The 24,530-nt window shown below is 49.8% G+C and overlaps 9 protein-coding genes across 9 annotated transcripts; 3 read left to right on the forward strand and 6 right to left on the reverse strand.

The window, feature by feature from the left end:
• Positions 1–1,367: 1,367 nt before the first annotated feature.
• On the forward strand, positions 1,368–3,515 carry ANOM_000984 (iron-containing redox enzyme family protein; the record flags this gene model as incomplete). The annotated part of the gene is made up of 1 exon (XM_015546242.1): positions 1,368–3,515. One exon carries the CDS (start codon positions 1,368–1,370, stop codon positions 3,513–3,515), a length of 2,148 nt encoding a protein of 715 aa, XP_015411765.1.
• A 625-nt stretch (positions 3,516–4,140) lies between these two features.
• ANOM_000985 (uncharacterized protein) lies at positions 4,141–5,316 on the reverse strand (the record flags this gene model as incomplete). The annotated part of the gene is made up of 3 exons (XM_015546243.1): positions 4,141–4,833; positions 4,898–4,964; positions 5,027–5,316. 3 exons carry the CDS (start codon positions 5,314–5,316, stop codon positions 4,141–4,143), a joined length of 1,050 nt encoding a protein of 349 aa, XP_015411766.1.
• A 1,291-nt stretch (positions 5,317–6,607) lies between these two features.
• On the forward strand, positions 6,608–8,490 carry ANOM_000986 (cytochrome P450; the record flags this gene model as incomplete). Its single annotated transcript, XM_015546244.1, has 6 exons — positions 6,608–6,856; positions 6,924–7,040; positions 7,104–7,206; positions 7,284–7,352; positions 7,408–8,010; positions 8,069–8,490. The coding sequence occupies 6 exons, from the start codon at positions 6,608–6,610 to the stop codon at positions 8,488–8,490; spliced, it is 1,563 nt and encodes a 520-aa protein (XP_015411763.1).
• A 304-nt stretch (positions 8,491–8,794) lies between these two features.
• Positions 8,795–10,510, reverse strand: ANOM_000987 (amino acids transporter; the record flags this gene model as incomplete). The annotated part of the gene is made up of 4 exons (XM_015546245.1): positions 8,795–9,165; positions 9,216–9,983; positions 10,051–10,307; positions 10,377–10,510. 4 exons carry the CDS (start codon positions 10,508–10,510, stop codon positions 8,795–8,797), a joined length of 1,530 nt encoding a protein of 509 aa, XP_015411764.1.
• Positions 10,511–11,683: 1,173 nt separating this feature from the next.
• On the forward strand, positions 11,684–14,017 carry ANOM_000988 (2OG-Fe(II) oxygenase; the record flags this gene model as incomplete). Its single annotated transcript, XM_015546246.1, has 5 exons — positions 11,684–11,818; positions 11,868–12,716; positions 12,766–13,138; positions 13,211–13,755; positions 13,811–14,017. The coding sequence occupies 5 exons, from the start codon at positions 11,684–11,686 to the stop codon at positions 14,015–14,017; spliced, it is 2,109 nt and encodes a 702-aa protein (XP_015411767.1).
• A 567-nt stretch (positions 14,018–14,584) lies between these two features.
• Positions 14,585–16,651, reverse strand: ANOM_000989 (uncharacterized protein; the record flags this gene model as incomplete). Its single annotated transcript, XM_015546247.1, has 1 exon — positions 14,585–16,651. One exon carries the CDS (start codon positions 16,649–16,651, stop codon positions 14,585–14,587), a length of 2,067 nt encoding a protein of 688 aa, XP_015411768.1.
• A 339-nt stretch (positions 16,652–16,990) lies between these two features.
• On the reverse strand, positions 16,991–17,742 carry ANOM_000990 (uncharacterized protein; the record flags this gene model as incomplete). Its single annotated transcript, XM_015546248.1, has 2 exons — positions 16,991–17,489; positions 17,600–17,742. The coding sequence occupies 2 exons, from the start codon at positions 17,740–17,742 to the stop codon at positions 16,991–16,993; spliced, it is 642 nt and encodes a 213-aa protein (XP_015411803.1).
• A 1,105-nt stretch (positions 17,743–18,847) lies between these two features.
• On the reverse strand, positions 18,848–20,312 carry ANOM_000991 (Zn(II)2Cys6 transcription factor domain-containing protein; the record flags this gene model as incomplete). Its single annotated transcript, XM_015546249.1, has 3 exons — positions 18,848–19,666; positions 19,730–20,076; positions 20,147–20,312. 3 exons carry the CDS (start codon positions 20,310–20,312, stop codon positions 18,848–18,850), a joined length of 1,332 nt encoding a protein of 443 aa, XP_015411802.1.
• A 664-nt stretch (positions 20,313–20,976) lies between these two features.
• Positions 20,977–22,258, reverse strand: ANOM_000992 (intradiol ring-cleavage dioxygenase; the record flags this gene model as incomplete). The annotated part of the gene is made up of 3 exons (XM_015546250.1): positions 20,977–21,577; positions 21,632–21,956; positions 22,015–22,258. 3 exons carry the CDS (start codon positions 22,256–22,258, stop codon positions 20,977–20,979), a joined length of 1,170 nt encoding a protein of 389 aa, XP_015411805.1.
• Positions 22,259–24,530: the final 2,272 nt, after the last annotated feature.

A 24,530-nucleotide genomic window follows, 5' to 3' on the forward strand; every position in this document is an offset into this window, starting at 1 on the left:
TTGTCTTTAACGTCCGCTAGCTGAGCTTGGGTCGGTGCGCAGTACACCTTGAAACCAGAGTCACTGGGCATTTCAGGTCGATGGTTATTCTCAAATCGATCGGGCCCCTGTCGCATGAGCCCATCAGAGAGGGCAGAAAGAAGGTGCATTGCTAGCTGATGACAACCCTCGGAGAATGCCATCAGTGGCTCCTTGTGGTCTTGCAGAAAACCAGGATAACCAGATAGTCCATTGGAATGGTCATCCAAGGCGATCTGTTTGTTAGTTAGACCTCTACCCCAGTGGTAAACTATCCCTAGGATGCAAATATGCTCACCTCAAAGGACTCATGGTCTGCGTATTTCTTGTACCTATGACGTGATGTTAGTCTTGTGTTCCTAATCTCCCATATATGCTATCACATACCCACGGTCGTAGTTGGGATTGAAGTTTTTCATCTTCTCGGGTTCAGACTGACAGAAGTACTCCTTGACCAGAGTAAATATTTCCGGCACATCGTCCACCAGACCTCTAGTAGACTCCCCATCAAGATCGATACAGAAAAATCCTGGAAGTCGAGCGGCTTCGAGAAGGTCACTCAGCGCCGCCGGTTCCTTGGCGAGGATTTTTTGCATGCTGATACTTTTGATGGAAGCCATGTCGTGGCGATTCTCTGTAATGATGGCGGTAGTACTCATTTTGGCAGTTATCTGTAGTGGGAAACGAAAAAAAACCTCACCCTGAGACAACGATAGAGAGGAATCTTGCGACTGGCTCAGCTTGTTCCTCTGAGGAACATCGCAACTACTTCCTTTAAGTCAGCTACGCCACATCGCTTCCATACGTAATTCTCCACCACGAGCAAATGCAGGTGCTGCATGCTGAGGGGTCCGTCCTGGCAAGGGTGTATGTTTTGGCTTGGCTGATTGCAGGGTACATCCAAGACCACGCATCATGGTCCTCACAGCTGCCATGGATGACTCGGAACCCAAATTGTGCTGCAGAGCCGGAACAACTCTGCCGTCTAACCCCCATCTTGATACATACCTCTAATGTAACCCCATTTAGTGTAAAGTCGGCGTAAAGTCTGCTCCCCTCTTCAATTTATCCCGTGGAATTATTAATCATTACGAGGTGGGTGTCGTGCTTACTTGCATCCCCATGATAAGCTCCATTGGGAGTTTGGTCCGATTACCTGGCCTTGCGTTGGGGGCTTGCAGATATTCAGCCTAAGTTACAAGTATAATACGATCGTGCCTCGAGTAAGATGTTTATTTGTTGCCGAGAGTAGCCCAAACTCACGGACCCTGTCTTCGCTTTCTCTGCGTGTTGACTCCTGTTTTCCTTTCTTTTGCTGCGCTGGCTTGAGAAGGTGACCTGGCTCCGAAATGGACATCAATCAGCCGGCCATACAGATAGTGGCGGCTTTCCTTATAATTCTCATTTTGCTCTTAGCCAGTGTCGATAAGCGTAAATTAGCTCCCTACTTGGGTGTAGGACATCGTTATATCTCCCACGCACTCTCGAGACCATTGGCAACTAGTGACGATAACGCATCTCGGAGCATTGCATTCTACAAAACTCTATATCATCGGCTACAGAACCTCGAGCAGTACCCTGGGATTCAGGAACAAGGGAGGCAGTATTTCGTCACATGGATCTCCGATGCCCTCAACCGAGCTTCTCATAATCCCGCAAGAGACATCTTGTCGGTCGAGCAGTACTCTAGGGAGGCTTTGCTGGCATTTGTCCAAAGCCAGCAAGAGCAGGTGACCGACCAGTTTGAAGCGTACCATACCCGGCGACGAAAGGGTGGCCAGAGGGAACATTTCCCTGACCGGGACGCAGCTATCAGGTGGCTTAGACAAGCATCGCCATTGAAACTTGTTGATGGTGCTTGGCTAGGACATATCAATGGCGTGAGCACCCCGTTCAACCTAAGGCCCGTATCCAAGGGGCTCTGGCAGATCCTGTCCGAGGAGCTTGGGGATGGCGATCGCAAGAAGCATCATGTGTTCGTGTACCAGGAGCTCTTAAGAAGTGTTGGCCACGTTCCGCCTTGCCCGTCTAGTTCAAGCTTTATACAAACAGACCATGGCGCGGACGATGTTCGGTTCTGGCAAGCGGCCGTTGCACATCTCTTGATTTCGCTCGCACCAGATTGCTTTCTGCCCGAGCTACTCGGATTCAATCTGTGTTTTGAGGGGCTTCAGCTTGATACGCTTGTGGTTGCAACGGAGCTCCGTGAAGTTGGGATAGATCCCTATTACTTTCTGTTACACATTTCCATTGATAACGTCGCTTCCGGTCATACCGCGATGGCTGCGGAATGTGTAATTCGGTATTTGGATCACGTAAGAGACTCTGAAGGTACGCAAGCGATGGATTGCGCCTGGAAGCGCATCCAGGCGGGTTTTGTGTTCTGCGGCGATGCTAGTTCTAGCTCCACAAACGCCGTAGCCACAGGCCCCTCGATACTTACCTCCAAGCCGGACTTGGAGGGGGACTTGCTCAATATCTTCGCTTCCAAAGTGAACGCGGCTCGAGGCATCCACTGCACAAGTAAAGCCAGAATTGGATCCCGTACCATGGTCGATTGGCTGGAGCCAACTTCATTCCGGTCACGGGAATGGCAACAAGATTTCCTGCGGAATCTAACCGATGCCCGACCCTGGGTATACAAGGGTGACAGTCAGAAGAGTAAACTTGTTCAGGAGCTCCGCTGGGGAGGTCGCATGTTTGGTTGCTTTACGGATCGAGAGCTTGGCGTTCTAGAGCGGTGGATTGATACACTGTACCATACGACTGTGGTTCATACACGCATGTCTGAGGAGGAGACGGAGTTGGACATGGCTATTGACACTATCCATCAAGCGAATATCGGCCGCAACAACGCCAACGACATCCAAGCTCCTTCAGCTATTCTGCCTACAGAGCCAGGCAGGTTATCACGGTCTGCCCCAATACGGTTCAGGTTGCCCAATCTACTGCCTCTCTGGTTTATGCATGGTTGTCTGCTGGAGGGATTCGTGTACGCGCCAGCCTTGACCACCAGTGAAATGGGGTGTGCCGTCATACGGATTCTACGTGCTCAGATGGGATTTGCCAAAGAGGGGCCCGTGGCCGCGGGGATGGATGAGATGTCTCGTATGGACTCACCCGGGATCATCGAGATGGGCCTGGAACTTATGAAACGCATGGACCTCCCCTCGCCCGGTAATATAACGGATATCCTACAAGCGTATCCATCTGACTTTGCAGAACGAATGAACCGCTATGCCATGGCACCCGTGGCCAACTTTCCACTGTTACTTGGCATACTACTGGCATTCATTGAACTGCAAGAGAAGGTTGTAGTATCGGATCTTTTGTCTCGAGAAAGCTCCGATAAATTGGCCGACATAGTCTTACGTGAGCGAGACAGCCTACAAGTCTGCCACACAGAGCTTGAACGCGACCGTGGCCAGTACGCGAAGTTCTGCAGTGGATATCAAATGGGGAGAGCAAACGTGGATACTTGCCTGGAAGTCGCATAGATCCGAGTAGCCTTTCTGCCACAAGCCAGCATCTTTTCTATGTGGATAGCTGTCCAAATGCCTGTCTTCTAATTGATGACCACATGCCTTACGGTCTACGTTAAATTTCGAATTCCCCCTTGCTGTCCGCTCTATTACGTTTCGTCCTGCCAGACCTTTGCTCAAATACATCTTCTGTTCCTTTAGTCTACGTTTAAAGGTAGAGAATATAAGACCCAGCGCTGCTGTGCAGTTAAGCCTGTTATCCTATCCAGACACATCAAGATGGTTCATGGAAAAAACAATCGTCCTAACATTGCCACTAGCTATTTTCCTTTCTACTATATATAATGTCATAATGGAATTTATTACCATCAACTGCCTTTTGTACCTCAGGTACGACTACGCACTATTTCGTTTTGTTGGTCTCTCATCTCCTGCATCCCATCTTAATGTAATTTCTCTTCCTGTGTACTCCGTACTACAACCGCATATACATGGACTAGCTCTACTGTCCAGGTCGTGCATTTATCGAGGTTACTGATTGTACCAGAATATATATCTAGACAGTAGAGCCCCTTTGAATATATCGGTGGCGATCCAATTCTCCATTGCTGTAGATGGTCTATCACAAAGTCATCGACCCTTATACCGCCGTCACCATCTTGCTATCCTCCCAGAACTCCTTGTGGCCTTTCCGGCCGGTCAACACAGTGCTGGACGGCGCGGCATTGCCGGCCTCTAGAAATAGTTTGCCTTTCATATTACCCCAGTCGACACTCTTCCATTCTCTACCTTCCCTGTCAACAAACACTGTGTCCGTATCAGGCCTCATCAAGTACACGACGGACAACTTGATCCGGTCTTTCTGGCGGGGGTCCGGGACTACTCTATGCAAAGAAGACTTCAGAGTGTTCCCAGAGAGGAACTCGACTGAGTCTCCAATATTGCAAACAGCATGCCCAGGCTTCGGCTCGATGAATGTCCACGCGTTCTTTCCAGGATGGAACACCTGGAGGCCGCCCACTTCCGCAAACACCATTGAGAGACTTCCCATGTCTGTATGCGGGACGTGGCCAACTTTCTCACTCTCCGGTGTGTAGGGGAGATACTTTAGGATTTCTAAAGAGGTGGGTGACGCGAAGTCTTTTTTATGATACCGGGCAAGACTATGGGAAGGATCTAGATTCATCGACCGCGAGAGACTATCTAGCACAGTCCGCCCGATGTCGCCCAAATAGGTGTTTGTAGTTTCCAGGAGAGATCGGGCATTTTGGAAACATGCCGGACCCGGAAGGGAGACATCTCTCCTGTACTGGCTCAGTGCATGTTCAAATAGCTGCACTACTAGTTAACACCTAGAATACCAGAGTCTTTGCGTTCTGGTAGGACACGGGGCTTACCAGGATGCCTTCCCATCCGTCTTTCTTCCCTTCCACTACACCTGTTCTTCTTCCCGCTGGTTTGTACCTTGACACCATGATGTTAGCCATGATTCCCGTATCCATCAATCCCTCGTGTAATTTTCTCACATGAAACTGTACTCCTGTTCGTCATCGTAGGAATTGCAGTCCGATGCCCAGTGATCCTTTTCCGACTGCGGCAGATCAAAGAACCGCAGAGATGTCTCGGCGACCTCACGGATTTGGTCTATCAATTGACCCGATGGATGGTCCCTGCAGTCAAGATAAAAGAAGCCCAGGGAAGTGCATGCCTGGAAGAGGTCTTGTGCAGCTTTCCTATCATCGTTCAGCAGGTCCTTGACGGAGATGACTGGGAGGCTGGCATCTTCGGCGACGTCATGCTGGATGGAGCTTGCCATTGTTACAGAGGTCAGTATAGGCATTCGCCTTGAACGTTTTGTTTCAATTTGGCACTTGCTATGTTCAGCCCGTCGTCACGAGGGGTAATGCTTCTCCCCTAGCCGGACTGCGGAATGAACGCCTTATCACGCATTCTCGACCTCCGCCATGAACGCTAATTCTCCGCAATCATATCCTATCTTTGACCCCCGTCGACTCACACTTTGCCACGGTCGATTTCCGTCGGTCGAGCATGCAGCACAAGAATGTATGTACATGGTGGCACACCTCCCTCAGCAATGCCTACATTACTCGCATGCGCAAGACAACGGACGCGGTGGCCTCTGCACCAATAGGCTCCCATTGGCTGCCAATCCTGGTGCAGGCCGTGGAAATAACTGTCAGCTCAGTCAATTACACCAGCTCCACTCCGTCCGGGTACTTTCGGCGGGTTGCTTTGCATTGCAGGGTGGATACCTTGCTCAGCTCAGCCATCTCCACTTGGCATGTACGTTATTAGCTTGCGGGAGCTAGCCGCCGGACCGTCATCGTCTTACCGTAAATGAGCATCCGAGCGAAATGGGGATCCGAGCCCATTGATCGAAACATATGCCGAGACTGCCCGCTGGACAGGGACTGGACGGATAAATGCTGCGTCATAGACTGAAGATGGGGGTTTTCATCCCAGGATCCGAGTCACAATCGCTGTCGAATAACACCTATAGAATTACAATCTCACCCTCCTCAAACCAGAGGTCCGAGCGCGGTTAGACAGCCACTGCGATCACATCTGCACTTCTTGCATTGGATTATGCAGCAAGTCATGGATACGGTCAGGGCCGAGCCTAGGTCTCCATGGTATCCACCCACCCCTGTGAGTTAGGCGTACTAGTAACGGTTGGAAATATTACAACCATTGGCGTATTATGATATCTGTCCACTTGATGACGATGGTCTGCGGTGAACGGGCGCATTCCCTTACTGGTGGTAAGGGCCATGCATAATATGCAGCTATGCAACATTGGGTCTCAACCAGATGCAAGGTGATGGTCATGTGGAAAGCCCATCTCAGCTCAACCACCACCTGCGAAAGGGCAGCCCACGGCCAGCAGGCTGCACATTGATCCTCATCTCTTCTCCTCTCCTCAATTATGCACACTGCAGGAGAGACACACCGAGGAATGCCGAGCCAGTGGCTCAGAGACGTCAATGCGTTGGATTGTGAGCACCCCAGCGGACTGAAAGGGAGAGTCCCATTGCCGTTCACCTTGCTCGTGTGCTAATCACAGATTTTGAGTACAGCCTTCCGCGATGTCTCTCTGCCTAAGCGGTTTCCTCACGAGTCCTACGTTTCTGAGCACATCCCTCGCGCTTCAAGGCGGCATTGTAACCGTCCTACTCATCCTCACCTACCCACTCGTCCTCGACCTCTATTACACGTTCGGCCTATCCCAATTACCTCGTTACAACACGCGAAGATGGTACGAACTGGGATACGGGCCCGCGAAAGCACGATATCACACCACGGCACCGATTCTGATTAAAGAAGGTCTGGAGAAGGTGTGATTCCATAGTTCCGACATGCTAGAAAAACAACAGCTGATTGGACTTGCTCTGCCCTGGGTAGCATCGAGGCCCGTTTTACATCTTCTCGGACAGCCAGTATCGACTCGTGCTGCCGACGCGGTATGCACACATGATTCGCAATGAGGATCGACTGAGTCTGGCGGTGTTTTTCAATGAGGTGAGGCCCATGGTTAGTGACTGTGGTACTCAGTGGTCTTTCTCACGTGGAAAAAAAAAATAGGAATTCCATGCGCATATTGCCGGATTCGAGCCGTTTAAGGAGTTGAACGCTGACAATGGCATTGTGAGGGATGTGATTAATTACAAGCTGTCGCGATCGTTGCGTATGTCGAGAAGTGTGGTGGCTGTTGTGTCGACTGACGTGCACTGAACTGAATGTGTGCTAACCGTCATCTTGTAGCCCTGCTCGTGGACCCCATCTCCCAGGAAGCAACCATCGCTCTTCGGCGATATTGGGGTGATGATCCAGGTCTGTCTATCATCTCTCTACTATCTAAGTTAACGCTGACGAGCGGACCACCAAGAGTGGCGCGAGCACCCCCTGAAGCATTCGGTCGACAGCACCATCGCCCAAGTGATGTCCCGTGCCTTCCTGATGGACGACCTCTGTCAGGACCGCCGCTGGCTGGACATCGTTGTCGAGTATACCGAGCAGATCTTTCTGGTTGCCCGGGTCCTGCGTCGCTGGCCGAAAGCCCTACGCGCCCTCGCCGCATCATTCCTCCCCGAATCTCGCAAGCTCCGAATGCTTCTCCAAAAAGCCCGAGACCTGCTGGACCCCGTTATAGCCAAGAAGATTCCAAGTTGCGATATGGCATCTGTGCCGGAAAAGCCGTCACCAAGCAATTTGGGAACCTTCAAGTGGTTCCACGAATGTGCCAAGGGACGCCCGTACGATGCAGCAGCCATGCAGCTCTCCTTCGCGTTCGTGGCCATCGACACCACCTCGGATACCATGGGCAACCTCCTGTCTGATATAGCGGAACGTCCTGAGTTGCAAGAGGCGATGCGGGAGGAGATCCGCTCAGTCTTTGAAAACGAAGGCCTCAGTAAGCCTGCGCTACAGAAGCTCATGCTGATGGACAGCGTGATGAAAGAGAGCCAGCGACTGCGGCCTGGTGGGCTAGGTAAGCGACCATCTACATTACCCCAACTGTCTGCCAGCTTCAGCTAACTGGCTTTCAGTTGCTATGCAACGGATTGCAAAGGACAAGGTTGTTCTACCAGACGGTACGAACATACCTCGAGGCACCTCGATCATGGTTGCTGCGCATCAAACCCTCGACGCTTCCATCGAGCCGCAAGACACGCGGTTTGATGGCTATCGCTTTGTGCAGCGCAACGAGAACGCCACCCGCAATCTATCATCTCAGTTTGTTTCTACTAGTCCCAACTATCTCGGCTTTGGGCATGGGAAGCAGGCCTGCCCGGGGAGGTTCTTCGCCGCAATGGAAATCAAAATCACCCTTTGTCACATGCTGTTGAATTACGACATGAAGCTCGTTAAGGATCGGAACGAGCAGACGTTAGTCAAGGGCCATAACTATACAACCTGTCCCAGAGCTACTATTGTTATCCGGAGGCGTAAGGAGGTGCTTCAGCTATAGACCACGGATCCCTTCCATATATATGCAATATAAGTATCCGTGGGGAAGGATACCAAATGGGAGTAACGCTGGCTGCCGTGGATACGGCGATTAGTGGAACATTATACACAGTTGCCGACTTTATAGAGTATATTTCAACCAAGGCTTGAGTTGATCTAGGTTAAGCCACGCAATACATGGACTGCAAGGAACGAGGTGAATCAAACCCCGAACGGGACACAAAATCTTGTCTTGCAGCAACCAGTTACACCATTTCGTCAGACTATCCTCTTAAATTCTCCATTGTACCATTCCATCTCTAAGCTCAACCCCCCGGCACAGACCCGTAGGCTTGCGTTCTGTCACGCAGGGTCCGGAATGGCCGGTCTCGAGTAACAGTTTTATCCCGAGCCCACCACCAGTAAAACGCTCCGCATCCAAACCCCGCAATAGCAACGATCGGCGCAAGCCAGTATGGCAAACTGGTATCACCCTGTCCCTGGGGGCTCCAAAACGGGGATACTAGGAGATAGACCTGAACAGCGAGGAAGACATAGGCAATTGACGTCCACACACGAAACGGATACTCGGCAGCCGGTACGCTTTTGCGGATGATAAACAGTCCAACTACCACAGCGAAATTGATCATCGCGGCCTGGTACTGCGATGCATCGATGAGGAAGTCATAAGCATCACCTATAGCCCGTCAGAGTTCTGGAACCTGTCGCATGGAGAAACCAACATACCGAAGGGAATCAGAGCCATGGCCGCCGCCGACGTCCCGAATAGGTACACAAATGTTGCCGGTGTTGGGTTGCCGGAGCGAGTGGTCTTGGAAAGCATGCTGGATGCCGGGATCACTTCGTCCATGGCAAGTTCACGGATTACCCTGCATACTGTAAATGCAACTGACATGATACTGCCAAGGGATGAAAGGGCGACCATGGCGCCGGTCACACGTGTCGTTGCACTCCCAAACACGCTGCCCAGTATGCGTGCCACAAGTTGTAGGCCGGTTTGTCTCATGTCGTCCGGTGTGGCAATGATCAGATAGGAGACATTGACCAGGAGATAGAGTACCCCGACAGATCCGACGCCGAATACACCAGCCATCTTGAGGGTGCGTTGGGGGTTGGAGACCTCTCCCAGGATAAGGCTGGAGTTATTCCATCCTTGAAACGAACCAAGCACTTTGAAGAGACTTACTGTATAGTCATAGAGATTGCTCGACGACCCAGCAAACGGCTGCCGGAAATTGGTCCCCCGGTCAGTAGGGCCCTTGCTCGGAATCACACCGACAGTGATTGCGAAAGCGGTACATATAATCAATAGTAGAATGGCCATCTTCACCAAGGCCAGAAGATTCATGATGCGGAGGCCCCATTTCTGTGATACGGATAGGATCGCCGCGACTACAAAGAGAACGGCTATTGCAAGTGCTCGCTTCTGTAGGTCAGAGGCAGTGCAATCGACTGCTAGAAGGAAGTTATCGGCCACAACAATGCTCGCCAGGCCTACATGATCGCACTTGGGTAATTAGCCTATTCTGTCTCATTGCTTTCCTCGTTTACATAACCGTACCTCCGAATGCGAAAAGTATGTAGAAGGCAAATAGAGTGCTAGCAAGTCGATACGGTCGGGGGTACGCAGCCTCGAGGTATACTTTCTCTCCTCCACTACTAGGCATTAAGCACCCTAATTCAAGCCAGATGTAAAAGCCGCACAGTGAGAGTGTCAGACCGAGTACCCATAAAGAGAGCGCGGCTCCTGCACTGCCAACAGAAACTATGATCGAGGACGGGACGGAGAATATCGCTGCTCCAATCATGCGATTGGCCCTGTATCAACCCGGTCAACGGGTTCCTAATGGCAGAAGCATAAGTTAACAAAGGGAGAGTGCGTCATACGGTAGTAAGGCCGTTGAGACTAGCCCCAGGTGGCGTGGAGCATTTGTGCCCATGATAATGTTGTATCCAGGCCTTGACGAAGAGAAAGGACTTTCACGGATGCTGGAGTCGCTTGCACGTCGCGAGAGAGCCATCGTGTCTGTATAGATGGTTATGCCTCCACAGATTAACTATTGCGAGGGATGTACAATCTGAAAATTTTTATGAAACTGGAGGGTACATTGAAGTTCCTCTAGTGCTCAGACCGGAGAAGTACAACCCCGCTCGACTTGCATAAAAATCATGGGTCCTAGAGTCACCAGATCCCTCCAATCGCTCTGAGAAAACCGATTGCATATAGGGCGGTGCAGCGGTGAGCCCGATAACTGACTGGCCAGTAGAGTGAGGCGACATTGCATTCTCGCATGTACGAAGACTAAGCGCAGAAGATGAGACCAAAATTGATATTCCGTGCGGTACCCTACATGGAGATATCCTTGGCCACACGTTGTGCTGGCTCTCAGTCATCGTAGGGCTTGGTACTGTATTCCGAATACTGGTTATTTACGCCAGGATAGCACCATGTCGCATGTATATGAAGGACCAGGTCATCCTGCGATATCTAATCAAAGATACTTTCATGGTGAGAATTGATTTTAACTTACTATACTTGGGATCAATACTAGGAAAATCTCGCCTATTGCATGCCGAGGGTGTCTTGCGGTCTACATTTTCTACAACAACCCCATGCAGAATACACCGAGCCATGAACTGGGGAATGTTGTATTTCCCATCTAGACAGTCCATCTAGGCAGTGATCTTGGCATGGTATCACTCTTTGGTGGTGCTCACTGATATGAACAGAATCAATAAATACTAAGTAGAGCTCAACACATCGTTACACAGCATATGGGGTGGTCCAGTAAGTCCGATTGAAGCTGAGAAGTAAGTCCTTGACACCGTCTCGGAGTTGTTAGAAAAGAGAATATAAAGAACCTAGTTTCCAGCAGAGTGAAGTTCGTGGTACAGAAGAAAGGCCGAGCGAAGATACAACGCAAGAGCATGTACTTAGGGCAATCGCTGCCTAGGATGTGGCCTATCCTTTCAGGCAACACCACCCCTGGTTTAGGCAGTGGCAGTCAAGCGACCCAGTATTCACCCTCAAGTCGCAACCATGGCTTCACCAACACTTGCCCACATAAAAGACTCCTGAATCCTGTGCTTTCATGAGCATCATATATCAGTGAGCCATATGCTTTTGTCTGTCTATTATCATTCGGTCACCATCTCGTACAATCTGCTCAAAGGCTTTCCTGTTCTGTTTCATCATGAGTGACGATGAAGGCGGCCATCTTTTTGATAAGCACGTTTGGAGGGAGGAGTCGTACTGGGGAGTTCCGATCGAAGAGTATGCCCATACATTCGTTGAGATGGAGGAGGAAGTGAATCAGGTCATGACCGAGGTCATTACGAAGCTATCTATAGGTACTGAGGCCATACTGACTTGAACAGGGTTGCAAGTTAGATGCTTGCCTAGATTGGTTCATCAGTTGCCTGGAAGAGAACAGCATAGACTATGGGAGTTTGTATGACCCCTCCACCTTGGAAACAGATGAGGTTTTCAGATTGGAGGAAATGAAGAAAGAACTGCGAGAAAACTTAAATCGCTTAATTCCCGGCTATCTTGATGGCGAGTCAGATATTTTAACGGTAAAGAAATTGACGAATAGACTGGCGTGTCGATGGCATAAAGTCCATGTGAGTAGCAATATAAAGGCGCCAGATGCGGTTTCCGATGCGCTTTTGGATACTCTAATGGAGAAGTATTGTCGCCAGTCGAGTGAACATGTTACAGCCTCGTCAACCACTGGATTGCAAGAACCGCAACAAGACAGCTTTCTAGACTCATGTCTTGAACTAAAGACGTTCATTGAAGGGGAGCGAGCTACTGCTTCCTATGCATGTGGGGGTAGTATCCCTATTGCCCAAACAGCTGCAGTCTCTGAGATCCACTCGCGAGTATCCGGCCCCATTAACATCTTCTGGTCGATTGGAAATGGCTCAGCGAGACGTTTGTCACTACCTCTTAGACCAGATGCTGAAGATGCGAGCCCCGAAGTGCTGCAACGGCTTATTGCCAGCTGTGGCCCAGCCAGTTTTGGTCGCGGAGAGCAGAACGTCATGGATTTATCCTACCGAAAAGCCGGAAAACTAGATCCGGAAAGCTTCGCAACAAGCTTCCACCCTGCTGACTTTGGAATTATCGAAGCTATTGAGAAGGTGTTGCTTCCTGGAATGCTCACCGAGGCAACGAATACATTAGGATCGCGCAAGATCTATGCAGAGCTTTACAAGATGAATGTCCGTGAATGTTTCCCTCCGTGATGGCCTAGCTGACTTTTATCCATAGATTTACTCGGGGCCATCTGGGCTGTTCCGTAGCCACGTTGACACTCCCCGCTCTCAGACCCAAGTCGGTTCCTTGGTTGTTTGTCTCCCTGCGCGTTTCAAAGGTGGAAACCTCCTTGTAAGGCACCAGGACAGGGAGGTGGACTTTGATTGGGCTGCAGGGAGTGAGGCCAGCATCCAGTGGGCTGCCTTCTATAGTGACTGCGAACATGAGATCAAGACCATAACCGAGGGAGATCGGATCACCTTAACCTATAATCTGTACGTGTCAAGCGGAGGAGAAAACGTGCTTCATTCGATAATCGATCCCAAGTCGCTACCATTGTACGGTTGGGTCAAGGACCGCCTCATGAAACCAGGATTTCTGGACGACGGTAAGTCTTTCTTGTTAACCCAAGCTTGCCACGCTCAATCAGCGGCGACTGTAGTCTAACTAACCAGCACAGGTGGTGTTCTCGGCATATTCTGCTCGCACGCCTACCCGCATACCGCCAATGCCACCACCCATGATCTCCCAGGAGGGCTTAAAGGCTCAGACATGGTATTATATTCTGTTTTCCAGTCCCTGGGATTATACACCCAGGTTCTGCCCGTCTTGGAAAACCACGGGAAGTACATTCCCGAAAACCCCGAGTTAGGGCTCAAAGGGCACATCGAGGGCCACTACGACTATATCGGCGAGGATGGTGACTATTACTTTTCAAATAATCTCCAGCCATACTTGGCCAGGAATATACCGCTTGCGGTGAACTTTACTGAAGTACTGCCACAGGTCTCCAGTCGAGAGGACCTTGCCGATATTGACCGACGATGGAAGCTTTTGAAGATGACGCGACGTCTGAAGGGTATGGCTGGCGCGATTTCTTTCGCACAAAGAGAAGGTCTCCCCTACACAGAAAAGGGCCCTCTTGCAGAAGAGGGAGCACGGGTTGGATCACGCCTTCGACCTTACGACACGACGGAATTGGGGAACGACATGCCGATGGACGAGGTAAGCTTTCCTCCATCCCAGAGCTGTTGATGTCAGGCACTCACGGTCCCTGCAGGTGCTCCACTATGTCTGGCCAGCATACTATCTGCCCGGGATTACATGGCTCACAGAGCCAAAGCACGAAGAGATGGCATTTAGTCAGGTCACATATGGAAATGATGCTGGTCTTGGAACCCGATACTCGTGCGCTGCTATACTCGCGGTGATACCTCCATGGGATAGAAGAGATACACTTCGCGGAAATGAATCCGAGGGTAAATAAGCAGGGCTGAAGTAGCTTGCTTGTTTGCAAGGTTAAACAGGTGTGAAACGGTATTATGTTAATGCTTGTCGGATTTTCCAACCCCGCTTTCTCCTTGAGGTTTTTTCATTTTTCACTACTTTCGGGTATATTTACTAGGTTGTCTAGTCCTAAGATCTTGGTGTTAAAGACCAACTCTATCTGCTTATCCCTAGCGTACTTCGGAACTTGAGTATTATTCGTATTTATCCCAGCCCTTGCCATAAGTAGGGAAAGACGCAGGTCAAATCGACCAGTAAGAAAACTACCGTCACATCTTCGATATCCTCGACTAGCTCATCACCTATATCTAGTCCTTACTCTTGGAAGCACAAACACTGAGTCTATCAATTCCTCAAAAGGGCAATTGGCTATATAGGATACTTTCCTGGCCCTAGTTGCACTTTTCATGCATAGACCCAATTCATGATATAAGCATCACGTCGACTTCCATGTTGTATGGACCTTCACCAGTCCGAGGCTTCCAGACTGAGTCGCAGTTACAGCAGCTGAGCGTTTGGAATGGAACCCTAAGCCGTGATAGACATATCATACCGATGGCGCCAGAACATTATCCCGCCACCTATGGACATAACGCAAATTTTCACTATCTGCCCCATAGCCTACCTCAGACAAGCTAGACTCACTAGACCCTGCGCCATAATCTCTGTCGACTAACAGTTCCAGCCACTCATGCTTCCAGAGGTCCCTTTCTTCTGGTCTAGTTCCTTCAGTGAAGAGGATCCAAGAGAATATATTCCGTGTCGCGAGCTCGGAGAGTGTATCGTCAAATACCTCCTCTGTATCTGATCCTTCGCGAGGCCTTGTTAAAGCAAGGGCCCGAAGCCAGGAATAGAGGGAAACAAGCTTTCTGTATGTGGGCACCCAGGCGGGGATCCCCAGTGATGGCTTATAAAGAGTTGTGCATGCGAACCCAACCATCCTCCAACCCAGTTTTAACACAGTATTCCTAAGAGTGGTAGACTCGATGCTCGATTCTACGGCTTTCGATCCGCATGACATGCCGAAATCGTGAAACACTTTCTCCCCTTCGCATTTCCAGTTCCAGCAATAGTAGCTTAGTTGATGGTTACAGGCGTAGTGCAATCTGACATCGATCGAAGTATTTTGGAGTTCCACGAGGCCAAATGGACGATATGGAGACAGTGGAGGGGATATATACGTTTCTGAGTCCACGTCGGTGATAAACAGGAGGCGGAATTCATCTTCCCGGGGAATGAGTTCTAGACCATTGTTCTTGTGGACGGGCGCGAGACGGTGGTATTGCGGATCCATGAATGACTGGGAAGATGCAGTCCATGTGCCCGCTTCTAGGTAGACTGTTGGTAAATGCGAACAACATACTTGAAATATCCGGGGCAAGAGACCTGTGATTAGAGAGCCCAGCCACAGCGGAGCTATATTTGGTCTGCGTTGTGCCATAGCGCAGACAATGGCATGGTGGTTCTTCGATTGAAATAACGATGGAAAGATCTCCCTCATTGGAGGGTTCAACCATTGGCTGACTAGGTTGCATGGGATATCCAGTTCCCAGAAGCAACTAAATAAACAGGATGTAATCACACCGGATGTACATGATAAAGCCATGTAATGAGGGATCTCAGCAGTTGTTGGTATTTGGTTTCGATACGTGAGCTCAGTGTTCCGGTGCGAGATGGGGCTGTGTCCTGGCTGGGGCAAAGCCAAGCTGATACTCGCCCCAAACCGATTATGCAGTGGTATTGTCATGGTGGCAGCCAACGCACTAATCAATTGATCAAAAGCGTCATGATACCGGGCCAGGTTGAAAAGGTACTCCTGTGCTTGTGCCGAGGACGGTGGCTGAAGGTTAATAGGGGAGATAGCGGATGGAAGATGAGCACGATGGTGCAGTCTAAATGGACTGCTGTTCAAATGACATTCCCATGGTGGGTAGTACTCCTTACCCTCTCGTGTGAGAGTTGCCTGCCACCCTCGTCCCTCTGCGAGAATTGCAGCCCACCATTGAACTTCCGCGAAATCATCGGTTCCAATGTCAATGATGTAACTACCATCGGTGATTGGTGTATCAGTTTGATCTTGCTCATGACAGTCGCACCGAGCCTTGTTGTCAGTATAGACCACCGTGTCGTTCGATGTTGATCGGCGTATCTCTATCAATCGTGCCGAAAGAATATATGACCAGCCAAGGACGAAGACACCAAGATAGTTGGAAACGGGGTCTGGCAGGGGATGAAACCCGTTCCATTCTGAGATATATTCGCTGGAAAGATTGCAAGTGCTTGGCTTGGATTCCCCAATGTAGACATCTCGGGATCCAGTCTTTTTTCGGGGAGGTAGCTCGCAAGCAGAAGGTCTATGAACCGGCGTAACTGACCAACTAGCATACCCTTGTATGTATAGAGAATTGCTCCCGATGCGGTCTGTGGCACCGCTGGATTCGGGAATGGACGGTGTTTTATTGAGAAAGGCTTTGACATTACAGCAGGCAGAAGGCAGATTGGTCGCAGACTGAGCCGCTGAGGCTACTGCTGACCATGTTGACCTCGAGCGAGTCAAAACCTCATTTGAAAGATGAAAATCAGGGCGCAGGAGGTCACTATCGTCGTTAGGCATAGTGATGGCCATGTATGGGAGTAGGCATAGAGTATCATTTGCATGTTACGGTCTAGGCACCGGCAGCAGCAATAATCCGGCAGGCGGCGGTCAGGTGAACGCCCAGCGGCAGGGGATTTAACCCCAACAATGAAATCAGTTTCGGGACTACGAATGGAAGTATCTAACTGTCACTACACAGAGGCTCGAGAACGTTTTGCCGCAACCAAGGCCAATATGTAGTACTCGCATATGCCGACGCCCTGCGCAAAAGCTTCAGTAACTTAAAAGCTCCATACACATCTCTCGTGGCCGCGGCAGCAGCCCTCCAAGGTCCTACGACATACTATAACCAGCGTGTCAGCTAAGCTTAGACAACGTGGGAAGAGAGTTACGAACAAGCCTGTCCATGCCATTCTTAGTGGCACCAAATGTCACCCAGGTATGCCAGTCATGGCCAACAACAGTCCACCCAACCATTGGAGGTAGGTCGCAATACGGACGTTCCTGTTCGGAGGATTGACCCCAAAGTTTCCTAGTGTTTTCCATCCCGGTCGCAATCCAAGTAGCAAGTTGGGCAAGTGCTTCATCCTTCCCACCATTCTCATTTTTGACTTCAAGCCCGGGAAGAAGTAGCCGCCGCTTCATAGATGAGTCCATCGTTTGGCTCAGGGCACCGCCCGCGCCTGCACGAACGAGGGCATCATATATATCCAAGACCTGTTGAGTATGTATATGAAAGGAAAACGCATAATCGCACTTCTTCTGGACGCGATGGTTATTCGGCATTATCGGGAGTAGCTCAGGGTTGATCGTCTGGGATTGCCTTAGGTGTTTCTCTTCTGTCAGCTGGAAATTCCTGGAAAAAAGACAGTAAAAGGTCAACCAGGAAGACCTTACACGCTTTCCGTTTTTAGCATACTACCCCTAAATGCAAGGTGCAGCATAGGATAGACCACCTGACTGCACCACGCATTCTCATCCTGTTGAAATAGGCTCAATTCCCGGGCGTTGCTCAGTATTTCCGTGATAGTTTCCCAGAGCAAGTCCAGTTCACGATCCGATGGATTATCTGCCTCATCGTACGCAGAGTGCGGTATTTCGTTCGCCATGAGGGGGAAAGATGCACATATTCGGTCCTGCAAGTGAACAACACAGAGCTTCCGGTAAGCTATAGGCTTTTCTCGTTTGATATAGCTTTGGCTTACCTTCAGGCCAATGGGGATCACCCGTTCATTTAGACCTTCTGTGAGGGTGGTGCATAAAGCGGTGGCATTCTCTGTAAGGGAATCGTCAAGGGTAATTCACAGAAAGACAGCAGGTTTCGACGCTCGGAAATCATTCAGCAAGTCTCGAGCCGGAGTCACTGCGTCTTTCGACGGGCTGGAAGACGATCGATAGGAGAGCCTTATTCTCTCGGAAAGCTCTGTAACCGCAATCGCAGACGCACTTTGGTCAGGGTGCACATTATCGGCTTCGTCCAGGATCCTCTGACGTTTCGCAGGACTCATAGATCGGGCCGTCCTAGCTCTTTTCCGTTTCAAGTCATTTGATGGTGAAGACGGCGCTGTATCTGGTGGGGTAGCCACCGTTTCACAAGGCACGTCGCGAAGCCAGCGCCAAACGGCACTGTCTTGAGGGCTCATGACTTGCCAGTCATCGCGTTCAGGGCTAGGCGTGACTCAGCGAGCCAGCGAATGTCCGCCAGTCGAACTATGCAACGCGTTTATTGCTGAAGGGGCACTAAGAACATGGCTAACCTTCGCAGAGGTGCATGCTCAGTAGGCCCGTATGGTTGGCTGCTCAAAATGGATGTTGTTTGTTTGTAAGGTATTGGTGTATTTGGGAAGCGGTGACGACATCCAAAACGGCAGAAAACAGCCCTTCTGGACCCCGATTGGGGTTAGTCTCCTCAGTATATAAACAAACGCAGTAACAGGAAATATATATTCTTGTGCTGTTACAGATTTAGTGGCATATTGTCTGTGCGCCTTAATCATACGAGGCTTTTGTGTCATATGTCGTTTTGGTGTCGATGGCTTCCAGGTTTAATAACCACTACTACTACTACCGCTGCCAATAACTGCCAGTGTCCAACCCTAAACTATATATTTCGACATGCATTTGATGCGCATTTACCTTGGAACCAAGATTCAGCAAAACATATTACTAGTAACATTCCCCATTGATCATAAGGTGTATTTCAGTTTACCGCCCTCAAATACTATATGAAACATCTCGAGAGGAATATCCGCACGCGGTAGCTGGAAACTCTAGAAGACGCGATATCCGGGGATCCGGATCATGCTCTAGATACATACAAATAGCGATGCACTCAGTGACAAGTCGACCAAAAATCCACGGCTGCCATTGGGATAAGGTACACATAAGACCCATCCACTGTGCCAGAATCAAAAGGGCAGGCGGATCTCTCCGTCTCAGAAGCGCAAGAAAATCGTTCGACAACTTTCCCATGAATTCTGCGCATTTTGCCGAGTTTTTAAAATTCTTTTCTAATTGGAACAAGGCTGTCAACGATGCGAGAGGCTCGTAGTATGGATTTGTCTTGGCCGTGGTAGATTCGTCAATCCCACAGAGGTCAGCAAGATCGGGGTCGAGACCCTCCCGTCCCTGTTTAACTACGTGCTCCAAGAATTGCACTTCGTCCTCGTGGGCATGTTGGAATGTCGAGGCCCAGATACTGGAATCAAGGTACGGTTTAGCGAGGGTTATGATACATCGGAGGCCACTCTGTAAACAAAGCCAGTTCATTGCATCCGATTTATCGGATAACACCCACGAGTCTGTTGGCTTGATATTCTCAGGACAAAGACTGGTGAGCCCCATAAACATGCACGTTGAGAGGAGGGAATCAACATTCTGCGGAGTAACGTTGGAGGTAAGTGCCGCTTGGTATAGCTTAATTGCGCGCTGCCAGAAATATGTCTCTGCAAACTGCCGCGTTTTATTTCCGGGGGAAACGCGATTGAGGTGAAGGACGCCAACTGCAATTATTGTATACATCAAATACGGACTCTGCCAGGACATTCAGCTATTAGGAGCTGTACCGATCAAGTTAACAACGGGGCTGAAGCTCACCGTAAACGAAACCCGAATCATGTCGCTCCTCATGACGGCTCGGAGACCAGGGTTGGCAACTGTTTCGGTGGAGCACTTAATGAAATGTTGGAAGGCAACCATGCTGACAGGATAAACAGCATTTCGCTCTACCAGAGAAGTATTGGTGCCTGTATCCAGGTTTAAGACCTGCTCAATCCGTGTCGCTAGGTCACTCAGAGAAAAAGAAAATGTAATGTCGTCTGGCTTTTGCGTGCTTGATGCTACATCAGTTATAGATCCCTTTCCAGATGACCTAGTAGAATAGCTGCACGGTGCGCCGTATTTCTGGCATTTAATGCAGGTTGGTTTACCCTCGTCGCACTGCGCTCATGTTCAATATTAGTTCCAGAACAGTCGTCAGAATCGACATCCGCACTTTAACTCTCCGCTTCTTACAGGTTATGCAGCCCCCTCGCGACTTTTTATGGGGACGCCGCGCATGATATAACTTTTCCTGATTTGAATAAAGTGGCACTTGGAATACAGCCTGCCCAAGGCTGCTTGTTCGGGCGCGAATGTCATCCTGTGCGCCCCGCGTAATGAGACATTGTTCGACAGACATGATCTCCTGCCTACTAGGTGTTGCCGGGAAATAAAAGCCTGACTGTATCGCAGGACTTGAGAAAGGGTAGTTGGCCTGCTATCTGGCAAACAGATCAATGTTTGGTGTTGATCTGTCGGTTGCGTGCATCGCCACACCGGGCGAATCACGTGCTAACCAATACGAGGTTGGCACGAACCTGGTAAATGGACAATACTCTGCTTATGTGTTAGAAGGTCCGATCAATGACCTACGACTAGAAGAATTGCAGAATGCCGGTCATGTATAGCTGGTGGGTTACGTGGGGAGGCACTGGTGTGGTGGTTGATTAAGGCGAATTTGCGGGGGTACCAACAAAGGGAAGGATAACCTAGAAGAAGAGACCGACAAAAGGGCAAAAAAAACAAAACAAAAAGAGAAAAATTGTGGAAATATTGTTAAGGTATAGCCCAATTGCTTCATTAGAACAAAGTTATATGATATACTACGTAGGTAAAGATACATATTAGAAGGAGAGACATCGATATGTACACCGTATGAGGATAGTGAGAATTGACTTGCTAGACCCAAATCGTACTGAGCGATGTGAATCATGGCTCTAAGCCCGAGGCACACTCGATCCGTAGTGTAATAGACCTTCGTCTAGCCGGAAAGAGAGATCATGCCGTGTCTAGGCACGATTTCTCTACATTGGAGTGCCGGAAGGCATGGCACCGGAGGGAGAGCCCGAGGGCATACCACCCTCGCTACCAGAACCGCCTCCAAATGCAGCACTGTCGGTATTCTGGTGGCCACCGTTCTCGTCATAGTAAGCAGCAATGCTGTAATACGAGTTATCGGTGTAGTCGGCACTAGCGTTGATGCCAATCTGCTTCCAGGCAAAGAGGCCATCCTTCAGATCGTTTCCGAGGTACACATAGTCGGGGAATGGGTCATAAGAGCTGGACGCTTGTTCGATTGACCACATGTCATCAGCATTGCTAGTGATTTCTTGGGTGTTGGTGGTGTAAGGATAGGTGTCCTCGACGGCGGAGCGCAAGACCTCGTTCCAGAACAGCTGACCGATGTGTGCAACGCTGCCGGTTCCCACAACGAGTGTGCCATTGTTATCATGGACGGAGGCATTAAGGTGAGTCAAAAGGTGGGTGTGAGTGGCACGACCGTCATAGTGACCCGGGAAAATGGTTTGGAAGGCCACAACGCCGTCTTGATCAGATTCCTGGATACCACGCAGGTAAGTGCTATCCCAGCCGTCAGCCGCATAATTGCCCGAAGTGGATATGCCACTGTATCTGAAGTTAGCAACCTGTGTTCAATTACGGTGACTTGTGGGTGTGTACCTGTACACGCCGGTGGCGTTAGCATTCCAGATATCGACGAAGGCACCTGGAATTGGCTTGCAAGTGTTGACATCAATGTATTGGACCTCCAAGTACACGTCAACGCCGTCACAATACTCGTCCTCCTTGACATTGCTCCTCTGCACTTCGCCCCATACATAGTATGGTCCGTCGGTGATCGTGGGAGACAAGATGGCACTGGTGTTACCGCCGAAGACCGAGCTTTCGGGCGTCTCGGCAGTAAAGTCGACCAAGCCGGTCATGTTGTGGTTGACAGCCTCCCACTTCTCCAGATCATCGGAGTCACGGCGCCACTTCTTGGGACCTAATAAAACCGTGAGTATTGAGTAACACATATTGACCTTGTTGTTCTGGAAACCTACTAGTCGTCACGCCACGGGCGTTGCGCAGCTCACGAACGGTACGGGCACGACGGGCGATGTTACGCTGCTGCAGTCGCTTGGCATGCTCACTAGTAGCGCATGCATCGAGGCCACGCTTCGACCGGGCAGCAAGAGCATCACGAGCGTGAATCTCGCGCTTCAGCACATGAGGATCATGTTTCTCACCGGGATGCGCAACTGCGAGGGTCGCAGCGGAGAGAAGGAGGAGTTTTGAAAAATGCATATTGCTAGAATCTTTTTACCACTCAACATGTAGATCCAGTGAAGAATTCTGAGCGATTTTGTTTCCGTTGGGTTGATAGCTGATTGATGCTTGAAAGTCATATATTTATAACCCAAGCGTGTCAACGGCTTCGGGAAATCCACGTCATCGGAGCAAGATGGCAGCCACCTTGCCGGCTCCTGTATGGACCATTCGGGCAGGAAATGTTGTTCTAGTGCCTCTCATCCCGTAAGGAGATGCGTAATACGCAGTAGATGTAATACAATGGCTTCTTCGGCTTTTCCGCAGGGGGTCTTGTTGAGCCTGAAGAGATATAGTCGTCTTGGCGCCGCGTATGTTGGACCCGCATTAGGGCTTCGGCAAACGAATGGTAACCAGATTATTATGGTCTCCGTCTCTCTCATTGGGGAGCACTCGGCGGAGGAATTACGTTGGTCTGGGGTTCCTGCATCCCTCTGAAGCTTAGCGGCCCACGTCGCCTTATGCTAAGTACCGACAAAGTTGTGTTGATCATCGCCCACTTAGCCCAGATGTGGCAGTGTCGGACGTTTATAACCTGATTCTTACAGTATGCCGGTGACCATTTTAACTTGAAGGAGTATATTTATAGTTCACCTATAGAAGCCCTTCTTATCATGATCAGTCGTGCTCAGGAGGTCCAGCCAATGAGTATAGGTTGATTTGTATCATGTCCATCGTACGTCCAATATGCCGGATGTGGGGTGGCCTACGTCTTCATCTGTATCGCTGTCTTGGCGCTTTAATGCGGTCAATGTACTGGCTTGGAACGATGTTGATATTATTGAGTCGGTGTGACAGCGTTATGAGACTCATATTTTGGGCGGGGATAGCGCCCTTTCAGAATACACAGGAACGCTGGCATGGCCTGATGGCTTCAGAAGGGCTCATTCCCCTGAAGGAGCTATTCAGCGACTTTAGTCTCCCCAAAGGAGGAACGAGGAGAAGAACTGTCGTTTCCCCATGACGAGCTAACCGTTCGTTTGAGAATGAACTTGTTCACTGGGTCGAGAGTCATTTAGCACCAGGGACAGACATGGCTCGATACGTACGAAATTCGACCCTTTGAGAATGAAACAACTATCGTCTCATAGGGATGAAATATTCTGGTAAGTCGTAACGGAATGAATCGGGAACGCTGTGGGATCCACAGAAGATTGGGCTAGATGCCCACCCTACGTCTGCACATTTTCCTTGGGGTATTTCCACTTTGCCTGGCTTTCAAAATCCTATGACTTTTGTAATGCTAATGTCGGTGTCCCAGTGGGGAGAGTCATGGTATGGCCGTATTCAGACCAAATATGACCAGCAGTGTATGATAAAGCATATACACTAGTCTCTGAATAAGTGAACTCTTCTAATACAGCTTAGAAAGGACAAGAAGTGGTTGTAAGTAGAGATTAAAAGACCATGTTTGGGGCGATATCTAAAATGAAGTTCATATATAATTTAGATATACGGGTGAATTTTGTGGTGATTCTCTTTCTGGGATCCTGAAGCGAGTGTAAAATAACCTCTTGTCCTCCTGGCTGAAAGTGGAAACCTCAGGCTGCACCAGACATGGCCCCACTTATTCTGCCAGGGGAAGCCCCGTTATTTGCCCGCTATTTTAAATCGGGGGCCAGCTCCAACGCGGGTCTCCTCCTTAGTTACCGTCCAACATATCAATCGCTATTATGCCAAAAACGCTCCCTCTCCTCAAGGAAGAGATAACGTAATCTGATGGCCGCTTGGTAGATCTAGCCAGATTTATTGACGCTTTAACTTTAACTGATCTCACATTAGCCAACGATGTTCATATCAGTTTCAAGGCTTTTCTTACCATCTTCAGAGCCGGATGATTCCTTTCTCAAAAGCCAACTTCTGAACGTCTCGGGGCCAATCTCCACAGCAATAAAGGGAAAAGTACCCGGGTACAACGGCTGGCTCCTGAAATTTAATTGAGTATGGGTCGGAGGGACAGCCTCACAGCATTTCTTCTCGAATTTCGCCACATTGTCTTTTGCAATCAGGCTGTGCTGACTCTTTTACTGACATCTCGGTACTTGCGAATCCCAGTTGTCTGGTCATCAAATTCCATTCGGGCAGAGTTTCAGGAACTATAACAGGGCTTAAACAATTGTGTAGAGTCAGTCCGATCTCTTTCTCTCAATTCTCTGAGGCCCTCGGAGCTGCCTTTTCCGACCCTGATACAGTCGGAGACAACCCCCCCCCCCTTGTTACAATGAACGAGCTGGGACGAGGTTATAGCATA

This window comes from Aspergillus nomiae (genome assembly GCF_001204775.2).
Source record: "Aspergillus nomiae NRRL 13137 chromosome Unknown contig00008, whole genome shotgun sequence".
In the NCBI taxonomy this organism is placed as follows: Eukaryota; Fungi; Ascomycota; class Eurotiomycetes; order Eurotiales; family Aspergillaceae; genus Aspergillus; species Aspergillus nomiae.